General features: G+C 66.0%; 2 protein-coding genes across 2 annotated transcripts in view; both read left to right on the plus strand.

Annotated features, from left to right (window-relative positions):
• Positions 1 to 3,967: 3,967 nt before the first annotated feature.
• Positions 3,968 to 5,961, plus strand: LOC308236775 (glycosyl-phosphatidylinositol-anchored molecule-like protein; the record flags this gene model as incomplete). Its single annotated transcript, XM_080646784.1, has 3 exons — positions 3,968 to 4,022; positions 4,475 to 4,582; positions 5,663 to 5,961. 3 exons carry the CDS (start codon positions 3,968 to 3,970, stop codon positions 5,959 to 5,961), a joined length of 462 nt encoding a protein of 153 aa, XP_080502910.1.
• A 6,000-nt stretch (positions 5,962 to 11,961) lies between these two features.
• The window catches only part of LOC308236978 (ly-6/neurotoxin-like protein 1), a gene marked incomplete at both ends in the record, with an annotated part of 4,558 nt that continues 4,252 nt past the window's right edge, over positions 11,962 to 12,267 (plus strand). The window contains one exon of the mRNA XM_080647275.1: positions 11,962 to 12,013. Coding sequence (XP_080503401.1) covers positions 11,962 to 12,013 — 52 coding nt within the window. The remainder of the gene's footprint in view (positions 12,014 to 12,267) is intronic.

A 12,267-nucleotide genomic window follows, 5' to 3' on the forward strand; every position in this document is an offset into this window, starting at 1 on the left:
CCCGGGGGCAGTTCCCGGGAGGGGTCTGGAACAGGGTCCCAGCTGCCCAGAGCTCGGCCCCTCGGCCCCTCGCTGTCCTGCGGGTCCGGGCTGGGCCTGTGCCTGGCGCCGAGGGCCCTGCCGTGGGGACTGCCCAGCGTCCCTGTGGGGGTCACCCAGGCTCTGCAGGAACTGGCCGTCCTCCCGCAGTGACACCTGTGGAGGGCGAGGGACCCCAAAGCCCGCTGCCCTGGCCTGGAAATCGGGGAGTCTGGCGCTGCTGTCACTGGGGCCCTGGGGGGCGTGTCTGGAAAGGCCCGCCTGCTGCCTGCCTCCCCGCCAGTTCCGGAAATGGAGGCCTGATGGCCAATCCTGGGGTAACAGTCACAGCACAAACCCAGCGTCTCCCAGGGTGGACTCGGTGCCTCAGCCTGTTCACAATGTGCCGCCATCACTACCGCGTGGCAGGGCACCCCCCCAAAAAGAACCCTGCATCACGTGTGCAGCCCCCTGCTCCCCGCCGGGCACTGGGCTGGGCTGGGTCTCTGGAGCGGGTGCTGGGCCGGGCACATTCCCAGGAGCCCTGTCTGCAGGGGAGGAGGGTGGAGGGAGATGGAGGGGAGCTCCATTCCCAGCAGGACCAGCAGGGAGCACTGCTGTGGGGATGGAGCCGCCCAGAGTCACCCTGAGGGGCGGAAGCCCAGAGGCGGTCTCAGGCACCCACCCCGAGTCGGGGTCTCAGCCCGTGGCCCTGACCCCGGGGCAGCCCCCCAGGAGGGTGAGGGCCAGTGCAGGAGGCGGAGTGAATGGGGAGGAGGGACCCCTCTCGTGTAGCGGGCGTCAGCCTGGGACACTGTCCTGATGAGGGAGACCCTGCAGCTGCTCATCCTGAGCTCCTCCTCCCAGATCCCGGCAGACAGAGGAGAAGTGACTCTACTGCACGAACTTGGACTTCACCCCCCAACGTTACCAGAGTGTGGACCCACCATTTCTCCCACGTGTCCTACCCCGAACCTCGGGCCAGGTGGACAGCATTGGGGCCCACGTTTTTCATCCTCGACTTACAGTGCACCCACGCAGAGAGGGCCAACGGTCAGGCTCCAGTCCTGCTCGGAGTAAATGCTTCTGCCTGGGGGTGGACTCAGTGGGGGCGGGGCAGTCTGGGAGCCTTCCAGAAAGAGTCTCTGGCCCCAGAAGGAGGCAGGTGGGGCAGGCAGAGGGGTGTCCTGTGCCATCCCTGAGACACAGGAAGCCATGCTGTCACCCCTGAACCCTCAGTCTCTCTGGGGGAAGGTGGGAGCCCCTGTGTGTTGGCCGCAGTCCCCGTGCTGGAGCGCATTTGTAGCCTCTGTTGAGCTCCTACTGTGTGCTCCTCCTTGCCCACAGCCTACTGCGCACACCGTGTCAGCTTGGGGAGCAGCCCTGTGGCTGGGGCAGGCCCACGGGGCGCTGCCCAGAGGCGCAGAGCAGCAGAGGTCAGCCTGGCAGTGGCATCTCCGACAGGAGGAGGGGGTGGGCGAGGGTGGGAGGAGCACTTTCAATGCCTTGACAGTGGGAGAGTCACGTCATCACAGGGTGAGGACTGCAGTGGGCAGGGGTAATGGTGCCGTGGGACAGACTCCTGGGAAGGCACTGCGGAGGAGGGGACAGAGGGAGCGTGGGAAAAAGGATCGGGGTGGACGGGGCTTCTCCGGGATGCAGACTCGGGGCGTGCTCTGCTCCCAGCAAGGGCTGGCGAGTGCAGGGGCATGGGGTGGGGGAGGGGGCAGCAGGAGCCCCGCCCCCACTCCCATGGGCCTTTCTGTGGCAAAGGGACAGGCCCCGGGCAGAGCCCCAGTGCCCATGGGGATGGCCCTTCCTCCCAGGACACAGCGGAGCTCCGGGTTCCCGCGGGCCACGCAGACACAGGCTGAGGAGCAGCCAGAGGTGGAGAGTTTGTCCCCCACAGGCCATTTTCTGGGTGCAGCTGAGCTCAGGGGAGGATGACCGCAGGGGTAGGGTTGGGGCCCCGTGAGTGTGGCTCAGGGGTTGAGCATCGACCTATGAACCAGGTCACAGTTCGATTCCCACAGTCAGGCACATGCCCAGTTTCAGGCTCCATCCCCAGTGTGGGCTGAGCAGGAGGCGGCCAGCTGATCAATGATTCTCACCGTGATGTTTCTCCGTCCCTCCCTCCCTCCCTCCCTCTGCCTTCCTCTCTGAAATCAATACAAATTCAGTGAAGAAGAAGAAGTAGGGCTGGGGTTTCATAGGGGTGCACGCGGGCAGTGGGGGCCAGTCCCTCCAGGCCAGCGAGAAGGGCTTCAGGAGCGGAAGCAGGTGGAGCCATGACCCCGGCACAGGGTCGTCAGCTGAACGCGGAGCGAGAGGGAGCCTGGGAAGCAGCAGAGAAGGTGCTCACCCCTGGGGCGACGAGGGGACGAAGCACGGAGACCCCAGGGGAGCAAGTGACCCGCGCGGGAAGAGGGCGATGGGGTGATCACGGAGACCCCAGGGGAGGAAGTGACCCGCGCGGGAAGAGGGCGATGGGGTGATCACGGAGACCCCAGGGGAGGAAGTGACCCGCGCGGGAAGAGGGCGATGGGGTGATCACGGAGACCCCAGGGGAGGAAGTGACCCGCGCGGGAAGAGGGCGATGGGGTGATCACGGAGACCCCAGGGGAGGAAGTGACCCGCGCGGGAAGAGGGCGATGGGGTGATCACGTCAGACCAGCGGGAGGAAAGCCCCACCGAGCCGGGCCTTGACACAGAAACACCCACATCCCAGGGAAGCCGGGGGAGGAGGAGCGCAGGCAGCCCCCACCCGGCGCTCAGGGACCTGCAGGCGCGAGCAGCGACCCAGCCAGGAGCGCAGGGTGCAGGCGCGGGGACTTCTGGGAGTGCTGGCGCTCTGGGGGCGGGGTCTCCAGAGGCCCCACTGGCTCCCGTCATGCTTCGCGCAGCTTCTTGAAGGTTCTGCTTCACTCCCATGACGGTTGGCCAGTGCAGAAGGTTCTAGAAGGTCAGGGCGCTTTGGGAGGCGGGATTCTATAAGGTCAGGGCGCTTTGGGGGCGGGTTCCATAAGGTCAGGGCGCTTTGGGGGGCGGGTTCCATAAGGTCAGGGCGCTTTGGGGGGCGGGTTCCATAAGGTCAGGGCGCTTTGGGGGCGGGTTCCATAAGGTCAGGGCGCTTTGGGGGGCGGGTTCCATAAGGTCAGGGCGCTTTGGGGGGCGGGTTCCATAAGGTCAGGGCGCTTTGGGGGGCGGGGTTCCATAAGGTCAAGGTGCTTTGGGGGGCGGGTTCCATAAGGTCAGGGCGCTTTGGGGGGCGGGGTTCCATAAGGTCAAGGTGCTTTGGGGGGCGGGGTTCCATAAGGTCAGGGCGCTTTGGGCGGCGGGTTCCATAAGGTCAAGGTGCTTTGGGGGGCGGGTTCTATAAGGTCAAGGTGCTTAGGGGGGTGGGTTCCATAAGGTCAAGGTGCTTTGGGGGGCGGGTTCCATAAGGTCAGGGCGCTTTGGGGGGCGGGTTCCATAAGGTCAAGGTGCTTTGGGGGGCGGGTTCTATAAGGTCAAGGTGCTTAGGGGGGTGGGTTCCATAAGGTCAGGGCGCTTTGGGGGGCGGGTTCTATAAGGTCAAGGTGCTTAGGGGGGTGGGTTCCATAAGGTCAGGGCGCTTTGGGGGGCGGGTTCTATAAGGTCAAGGTGCTTAGGGGGGTGGGTTACATAAGGTCAGGGAGCTTTGGGGGGCGGGTTCCATAGGGCTGGGTGCTTGGGGTAGAAGAGAGACGTGGAAGGTTCCAGAAGGTCTGGGAGCATCGTGAGTGGGGCCGCAGGTCCAGACCTCAGCCTGGGTCAGGGGTGCGGTCCTGGGGGGCAGCTTTGGGACTGGGGCCTGGGCATAGGGGGCATCCCGCCTGCCCAGCTCCAGCCCCGCACCTGCCCGCCTCCCCTCCCCCTGCTCCGCCCACCTGCGCCCTGGCCTCCTGCCCACAGGTCAGCGCTGCCCGCGATGCTGCTGCTCTGCGCCCTGCTCCTGGCCGGGCTGCCGCTGGGGATGAGCAAGTGTGAGTGCCTGCCCGCCAGGTCTGAGGCGAGGCCCCCAGGGGACCGGATCCTGGGAATGGGGGTGCAGTGCAACCTCTTCGCCAGTCGGGGGAGCCCCTGGTGTCCGATCCAAGAGGGGTGGGGGGTGGGGCTTGGTCTGGACCGGCGCCATGGAGGCCTGCGGGGCTCCCGGTGCAGGCAGACTGCAGGGGTGCTGGGTCCAGGGAGATCCGGGGGTACTGGCCTCTGAGGGGGCCACACCCGCAGAGCAGAGGTCTCTGGCCACCCTGGGGGTTCCCTGGGCCTGCCTCTGGGAACAGGTGCAGCTCCCGGTGGACTTGGCTGCTGCCAGGGAGCTGGTCCTGCCCAGCCTCGCAGCACCCCCAGGGCTGACCCTGCGCACCCCGTCCTGAAGTCCGGGAGCAGGGGGGGCGGGCTAGCAGGGCTGGTGAAGGACGCCCTCTCTCCTCAGTCACCTACAGCCTGAAATGCTACGAGTGTGCGACCATCAACACCTTCCAGTGTCCGCAGATTAAGACCTGCGAGTACGAGATCAGGCGCTGCCTGACGGTCTCCATCCGTGAGTGCCCCTTCCTCCCCCGCGGCGGCCGGCCCACGGGCACTCTCAGGGGCAGCGCCAGGCGGCTGGCAGTGACATGGCTCCTGGGGCCCCAGCGGCTGGGAGTGAGGCCGCAGCTCAAGGCCTCCACCTGGTGCCCCTGCGGCCCGGCGGTTCCTCCTGCCCCAGGGGCTCTGGTCTCTGGAGGCGCGTCCAGCCGCCAGGCCTAGAGTGGCCGCCCCGTGGCCTCCGGGGACAGTGCCTGCCCCACGGGAGGCCAGGGGGGGGCCAGAGCAGAGCAGACTTGCAGGGTGCTTCTCCCTGTCGCTCTGGGTCCCTTCCTCTCCCTCTCATCAGTGCACACATTCTCGGTGAGGATCGAGCAAAAGCAACGGGGCGTTTGGTCAGTGTGGCTGCGGACGAGGTGCCGTCACTGTTTGGGGCAGAGGGAGAGGCAGGGGGGCCCCGCGGGACCAGCTGCTCTGGCGTCCCCGGCCCTCTGGCGCACTCGGGCATTCTTCTCAGTCAGGAATTCTAGCAGGGCTGGCCGGTGTGGTTCAGTGGTTGGGCACCGTCCCAAGGTTGCCCGTTGGATTCCCGCTCAGGGCACATACCTGGGCCGGGGCCCCGATGCCCATGAGGGTGTGCAGGAGGCAGCCGGGAGGTTCTCTTTCATCAATGTTCTGCTCTCTCCCTCTGCTTCCCTCTCTCTGTAAGTCAATTTAAAAAATTAAAAGAGCCCTAGCTGGTTTGGCTCAGTGGATAGAGCGTCAGCCTGCGGACTGAAGCGTCCCGGGTTCGATTCCGGTCAAGGGCATGTACCTTGGTTGCGGGCACATCCCCAGTAGGAGGTGTGCAGGAGGCAGCTGATCGATGTTTCTCTCTCATCGATGTTTCTAACTCTCTGTCCCTTTCCCTTCCTCTCTGTGGAAAATCAATAAAATATATTTAAAAAAAAAATTAAAAGAAAAACACTTCTAGCAACGTAGTGACATTTGGGGTGAGGGTGTGGGCGCGGCACAGTGCGGGAGCGGGAGCGGGAGCCTGCCTGGTTTTCCCGGCAGAAAACGGAGGGTGGTGTCCATCTCTGCTCCTTCTCAGGCCTGAACGCCCGGGAAGTGCTCGTGTACAAAGGCTGCACGAACAACTGCACGTTCGTCTACCCGTCCGAGTTGCCGCCCCCGGCCCCCAAGGGCCTCAGGACCAACAGCTTCTATTGGGTGCACTGCTGCGGCGTCATGAGCTGCAACGTGGGGGGGCCCACCAACCTGGAGCGGGACATCCTTCCCGACCAAATCATCGAGGAGGAGCTCGAAGGGGCCGTGCGTCTGGGGGGCGGGGGGCTCTGGAGGGCCCTCCTGAGCTTCGCCTCCATCCTGGTCAGCGGCGCCCTGACGTGAGGAGTCCTTGCCTCGGTGACGGGGTCCCGCCTCCCTTCCCCCCCTTTCCTCAGAGCATGTTCACTCCCTTTGCTGTCTTGTGAGCCAGAGACCCTGACCCTCAGCCCCGCTGGCCAGGTTCCCACTTCCGCGCGCTGCGCAGTTCAGGGACAATAAAGGGCTTCTTGTGTGGCTGCTGTCCCCTCAGGTTCATTCGTGGGGCTGGTGTCCATGGCGATCTTGGCCCCTCCCCGCCCCTCATCATCGCCGCCCAGAGGCCAAGGCACTTTCTCCCCACAAATCCGCACAGTTCCCGGGGGCAGTTCCCGGGAGGGGTCTGGAACAGGGTCCCAGCTGCCCAGAGCTCGGCCCCTCGGCCCCTCGCTGTCCTGCGGGTCCGGGCTGGGCCTGTGCCTGGCGCCGAGGGCCCTGCCGTGGGGACTGCCCGGCATCCCTGTAGGGGTCACCCAGGCTCTGCAGGAACTGGCCGTCCTCCCGCAGTGACACCTGAGGAGGGCGAGGGACCCCAAAGCCCGCTGCCATGGCCTGGAAATCGGGGAGTCTGGCGCTGCTGTCACTGGGGCCCTGGGGGGCGTGTCTGGAAAGGCCCGCCTGCTGCCTGCCTCCCCGCCAGTTCCGGAAATGGAGGCCTGATGGCCAATCCTGGGGTAACAGTCACAGCACAAACCCAGCGTCTCCCAGGGTGGACTCGGTGCCTCAGCCTGTTCACAATGTGCCGCCATCACTACCGCGTGGCAGGGCCCCCCCAAAAAAAGAACCCTGCATCAAGTATGCAGTCCCCTGCTCCCCGCCGGGCACTGGGCTGGGCTGGTCTCTGGAGCGGGTGCCGGGCCGGGCACATTCCCAGGAGCCCTGTCTGCAGGGGAGGAGGGTGGAGAGATGGAGGGGAGCTCCATGCCCAGCAGGACCAGCAGGGAGCACTGCTGTGGGGATGGAGCCGCCCAGAGTCACCCTGAGGGGCGGAAGCCCAGAGGCGGTCTCAGGCACCCACCCCGAGTCGGGGTCTCAGCCCGTGGCCCTGACCCCGGGGCAGCCCCCCAGGAGGGTGAGGGCCAGTGCAGGAGGCGGAGTGAATGGGGAGGAGGGACCCCTCTCGTGTAGCGGGCGTCAGCCTGGGACACTGTCCTGATGAGGGAGACCCTGCGGCTGCTCATCCTGAGCTCCTCCTCCCAGATCCCGGCAGACAGAAGAGAAGTGACTCTACTGCACGAACTTGGACTTCGCCCCCCAACGTTACCAGAGTGTGGACCCACCATTTCTCCCACGTGCCTCTGTCCTACCCCGAACCTTGGTTCTGGTGCGCAGCGTGGCCTCAGCATTCTGGGGAACCCGGGCGCTCCTGGAATTAGGATTTGGGGTGTGGGGGCCCCCTCTTTAAGGCCATATTCCGCTCCCAGGCCCTAGGACGACAGCGTGGAGTGGACCGGGCTGTCCCGTGTCAATCCTGGGTCAGTGCACAGGGCGGGTGAGCAGGTGACAGCTTGGACTCCCTGACCCGGAGAATCTCCGAGGGCCCGCAGAGGGGGTGTATGGCTGGGGTCTCCGAGGGGACAATGCAAGCGTTCGCGATGCTAACTGAAGGATGGTTCTGGAGAAGGTGGCACGCGGCAGGGCATAGGCAGGGGGAGCGCTCGCCCCTCCTGCGCCCCTAGCGGCGGGGCCCGGCACTGCCGCGGGTTGTGCTTAAAGGCGGTGCTGAGCGGGGACAGGGACCCAGGCGGCTGGGCTGGGAGGGAAGGTGGAGGGTGTCTGTGACTGTTGCAAACGGTAGACACCCAAGGTCTGGGAGAGCGTCTGAAACCAGCTTGAACATAAACCAACGAAGCCTCATTCAAAAAGGCCCGCGTGGCTCCGAGGCTGAGCGTCCACCTATGAACCAGGAGGTCTCTGGTTCTATTCCCGGTCAGGGCACACGCCCAGTTGCTGCCTCCACCCCCGGTGTGGTGTGTGCAGGAGGCAGCGGATCCATGGTTCTCTCTCATTGATGTTTCTATTTCTCCCTCCCTCTCCCTTCCTCTCTGTAATCAATAAAAATAGACTTATACAAAAATGGATCCAGAGGCCCCAATGGGGAGTCCCTGCACAGACCCCCAGCAAGCAGAGGCAGCTACATCGGGGCTCCAGCAGGAAGAGGGGAGTTCTTCCTTGCCAGCCACCCAGTGGGGGCCAAACCCTCGCCAGGACACCCAGACTCTCCCGTTCCCTCCACAGGCCTTGGGGCTCTGTTCAGAGCCGCTCCCACGGCCTCCCTTTTCTGTCAAGTCCCACCTGTGTTTGCAGGACTGTGTGTGGGAGAGCATGCTTGGCCGGATTACAGTTCTCTGCTGTTCCCCAGAAACCCCGCATTACACTGGCTGTGTGGGGTGGGCGGACTGTCCCCGGTTCCCCCTCGGGCCCCGGGCCGCTGGGACACCCCGGTTTATCCAGTTTGCGCCTCCTCGGTCCTGGGAAGTACCAGCTGCCCACGCGCAGGAGCACGCGCGTCCTGCATCCTGGCTCTGCTGCCCGGACAGCCCCCGCACCGGGAACTCCGAGAAAATTACCCCCGCTCTCCTCCCTCACGCCCCCAGGGCCTCCTCTGACAGGCACCAGGAGGGAAGCGGGTGGCGGCTCCTGTGCGGGCGGGTGCACTCAGAGGCCGGCGCTCTCCCAGCTGCAGGGGGCCGGGGCAGTGGGCAGGCCGGGGCACAACAACTCCCAGCGGCCCTTCTGCTCAGGCCACTGGCTTCCCATCAGCAGGACACCCAACAGCTAGGCCCCTGGCGAGGTGCTCTGTGTCCCCCACACTCTGGTCACAGTTCTGAGACAAGGACAGCTTCCCATGGTCAAGGCTCAGGCTTCACAGGGGACCTGGGCAGAGCTCAGGGTGTGACCAGGGTCAGGGCTCAGAGTGTGACCAGGGTCAGGGCCCAGGGTGTGACCAGGGTCAGGGCTCAGCGTGTGACCAGGGTCAGGATTCAGCGTGTGACCAGGGTCAGGGCCCAGCGTGTGACCAGGGTCAGGGCTCAGCGTGTGACCAGGGTCAGGGCTCAGGGTGTGACCAGGGTCAGGGCTCAGCGTGTGACCAGGGTCAGGGTTCAGAGTGTGACCAGGGTCAGGGCCCAGCGTGTGACCAGGGTCAGGGTTCAGAGTGTGACCAGGGTCAGGGCCCAGCGTGTGACCAGGGTCAGGGCTCAGGGTGTGACCAGGGTCAGGGCCCAGCGTGTGACCAGGGTCAGGGCTCAGCGTGTGACCAGGGTCAGGGCTCAGCGTGTGACCAGGGTCAGGGCTCAGCGTGTGACCAGGGTCAGGGTTCAGAGTGTGACCAGGGTCAGGGCTCAAAGTGTGACCAGGGTCAGGACTCAGAGTGACCAGGGTCAGGACTCAGAGTGACCAGGGTCAGGGCTCAGCGTGTGACCAGGGTCAGGGCTCAGTGTGACCAGGGTCAGGGCTCAGTGTGACCTGGGTCAGGGCTCAGTGTGACCAGGGTCAGGGCTCAGAGTGACCAGGGTCAGGGCTCAGAGTTTCCGCCTGGGGTCCAGGTCTCTCAGTGGACGGATGGAGCTCCTCTGGGCTGGCAGGACCCCAGCCCAGGCCGCAGCCCCAGCCACCGCCCCGCCCCAGTTCCCTCCTCCCCTGCCCTGCACACCCTGGGCGGGGCCCGGGCTCCCTCTCAGCCACGCTGGGGAACAGAGCCCAGCGCTAGGCCGGGGCCGGAGTCTGGGCTCGATTGGCGCGCGCCAGCCTGTGGAAGGGCAAGTAGCCGGTGCCTGGCTGGCTTCCAGGGGCGGTGGGGCCTCCCCGGGGGCTGCAGAGTCTGTCCCTCAAGTGCTCACTGAGCCCTGGCCGGGGCGGCCCTTGTGCATAGAGAGCGTCGGCCTCTGGACCAAAAGGTCCCGGGTTCGATTCCGGTCAAGGGCACGGACCTCGGTGGCAGGCTCCTCCCCGGCCCTGGGCCCTGGTCCGGGCACGCGCAGGAGGCAGCCCCTCGATGTGTTTCTCTCCCATCGGTGTTTCTCTGTCTTCCCTTCTCTCTCCCGCGCCCCCTAACGCTCACTGGGAAAATGCCTGTGGGGAGGAGGCGGGACAAAAGGGAAGAGAAGGCTGAGGTTCAGGAGGCTCAGCGTTCCGCAGGTGCCCGTGAGCGGACGCCCACAGACCCCACGGAGACCCCAACTGAAGACACGCTGTGCCCGCCTGCCGGGAAAGCCCCACCGACCCGCTTCCCTCGCGGGAGAGTTCGGGGCACCCACCGCCTGGCTTGGCTGGTCCTGCTCCAGTCCATGGGCGCCCTCTCTGCCCTCCAGGGTCTCCCCCTCCTCACCCCAACTTCAACATGCAGAGACACGGGCTGCGCGCAAGGCCCGGGGCGATAGCTGACTGGCCTCTGTAAATGTGGGTCTCCCACACCCCCACACACAGCCTTTCATCCCCGCGCCCCAGCACCGAGGGCCCGAGCCGGCCACTGCGGAGGGATCAGCAAGGCCTGGCCTGGGGCAGGGGGAGCCCAGAGCCCGGGCTGTCCCCGCTCCCGCAGCCTCTCGGCAGCACCGCCACCCCCAGAGGCCTGGGCCCGTCACGGGCCGGTCACCTGCTGGGGGCCTCAGTGAGGGGCTGGCTGCAGTCGAAACAGCAGCTGCATGTGCGGGTGGGGCTTGCCTCTCTGGGAACTCGGGCAGGGAGTGCCCATCGGAAGGCTGCAGAATGTTCCTGGCCCCGGGCACCACCTGCCCCTCCCTGCTGCCTCGGAGCGGGGTCCAGGGCCCGCCCGCGCCCAGCATTCCACACGGGCCGGTCTCATGGCTGCGGTCTGGAACCGTCACACCCATTCCCGGCCATGTGCCCCCCCTTTTAAAAAGGATGTTTTTATTGATTTCAGAGAGGAAAGGAGGAGAGAGGGAGCTATGGATCGCTGCCTCCTGCACGCCCGCCCCCCCCCCCCCGCCCGAGCTGGGGATGGAGCTTCCAACCCGGGCACGTGCCCGACCGGGAATCGAACCGTGACCTCCTGGTTCATAGGTCGACGCTCAACCCCTGAGCCCCGCCGGCCGGGGAGCCATGTACCCCCTGAAGCAGAGCCAGGAATGTTCTCAGATCTGGGCAGAGGGCTGAGGTGGGGTCCAGGGAGACCCAGGCCTGAGGCCAGGGCGGCTCCAGGCGGGGCCCCAGGTTTGGAGGGCAGGTGGAGAGGGCGGCGGGGGGGGGTGGGTGGGAGGGGTGGATGCCACACGGTCCTCAGAGCCAGGCGTGGAGGTGGACAGCAGGGACCGAGTGCCGGCTGGGGTGCTGGGCCCCTCAGAGCAGCGGCCGCGGCACCCTGAGGAGGTTGCTGGAATGCAGGGTCTCAGGCCAGCACTGACCAGGGCCCCGGGCAGCCACACTGAAGGTCCAGACAGGGGCCAAAGCCAGCTTTCAGCCCCGCGTGCCTCAGTTTCCCCATTGAAGGGCCTGGACACCGCCCTGCCTGTCCAGGGCCATGTCCCCCAGGCCCCCAGAGTGGGCTGTGCCCCACAGACTGCCGTCCCTGTGCCTGCTTTTTAAAAAAAAAATATATTTTTATTGATTTCAGAGAGGAAAGGTGAGGGAGAGAGAGAGGGAAACATCCATGGTGATAGAGAATCAGGGATCGGCTGCCTCCTGTACGTCCCCTACTGGGGAGCGAGCCTGCAACCCAGGCACGTGTCCTGATTGGGACTCGAACCCTGACCTCCTGGTTCATAGGTCGACGCCGATCCACTGAGCCCCACCAGCCGGGCTGTACCTGCTTCTTGCTCCCCAAGCCCGGCCTGGGGCCGCTGGCCGTGGCAGGAGCGAGGAATCCAAGGCTCAGGACGGGGGGACGGGCAGCGAGGGGCACAGTGACCATCCAGAGCACCCCGGGGCCCTGGGGGCGGGGACAGCCGGGCACCCGAGTCAGGTGGCCCCGCTCCCCAAGCTCATCTCCAGGTAAATTACTAGGTCTGCCCGCTGTATAAAGCCGCCCGCACGCCTGCGCCCAGTCCCTGCGGCGGACGCCCCACCATGAGGCCAGTCCTGATGCTTCTGCTTCTGGCTGCGCTGTGCGCGGACGTGGGTAAGGGCCGCGCGCCAGGTGCCGGGACGGGCAGGGGCCAGGGCCCGGGGGGCGGGCTGGCCGAGGGGCCTGTGGGTGGGGGCTGCCAGGACGGGGGCTGCAGCCTCTGTGTCCCTCTGGGCCCCGTTTCTGGTCCACCTGGTCCTTGCGGGGGCGAAGCAGCAGTGACAGGCGAGGCTGTGGAGCGCCGGGCTGCGCAGGGGCCTGGGGTTCAGGGGCGTCCAAGGGTCCCGTTTTCCGAGGGCAAAGGGATC

This window comes from Plecotus auritus (genome assembly GCF_963455305.1).
Source record: "Plecotus auritus genome assembly, chromosome: 11".
Classification (NCBI taxonomy): Eukaryota; Metazoa; Chordata; class Mammalia; order Chiroptera; family Vespertilionidae; genus Plecotus; species Plecotus auritus.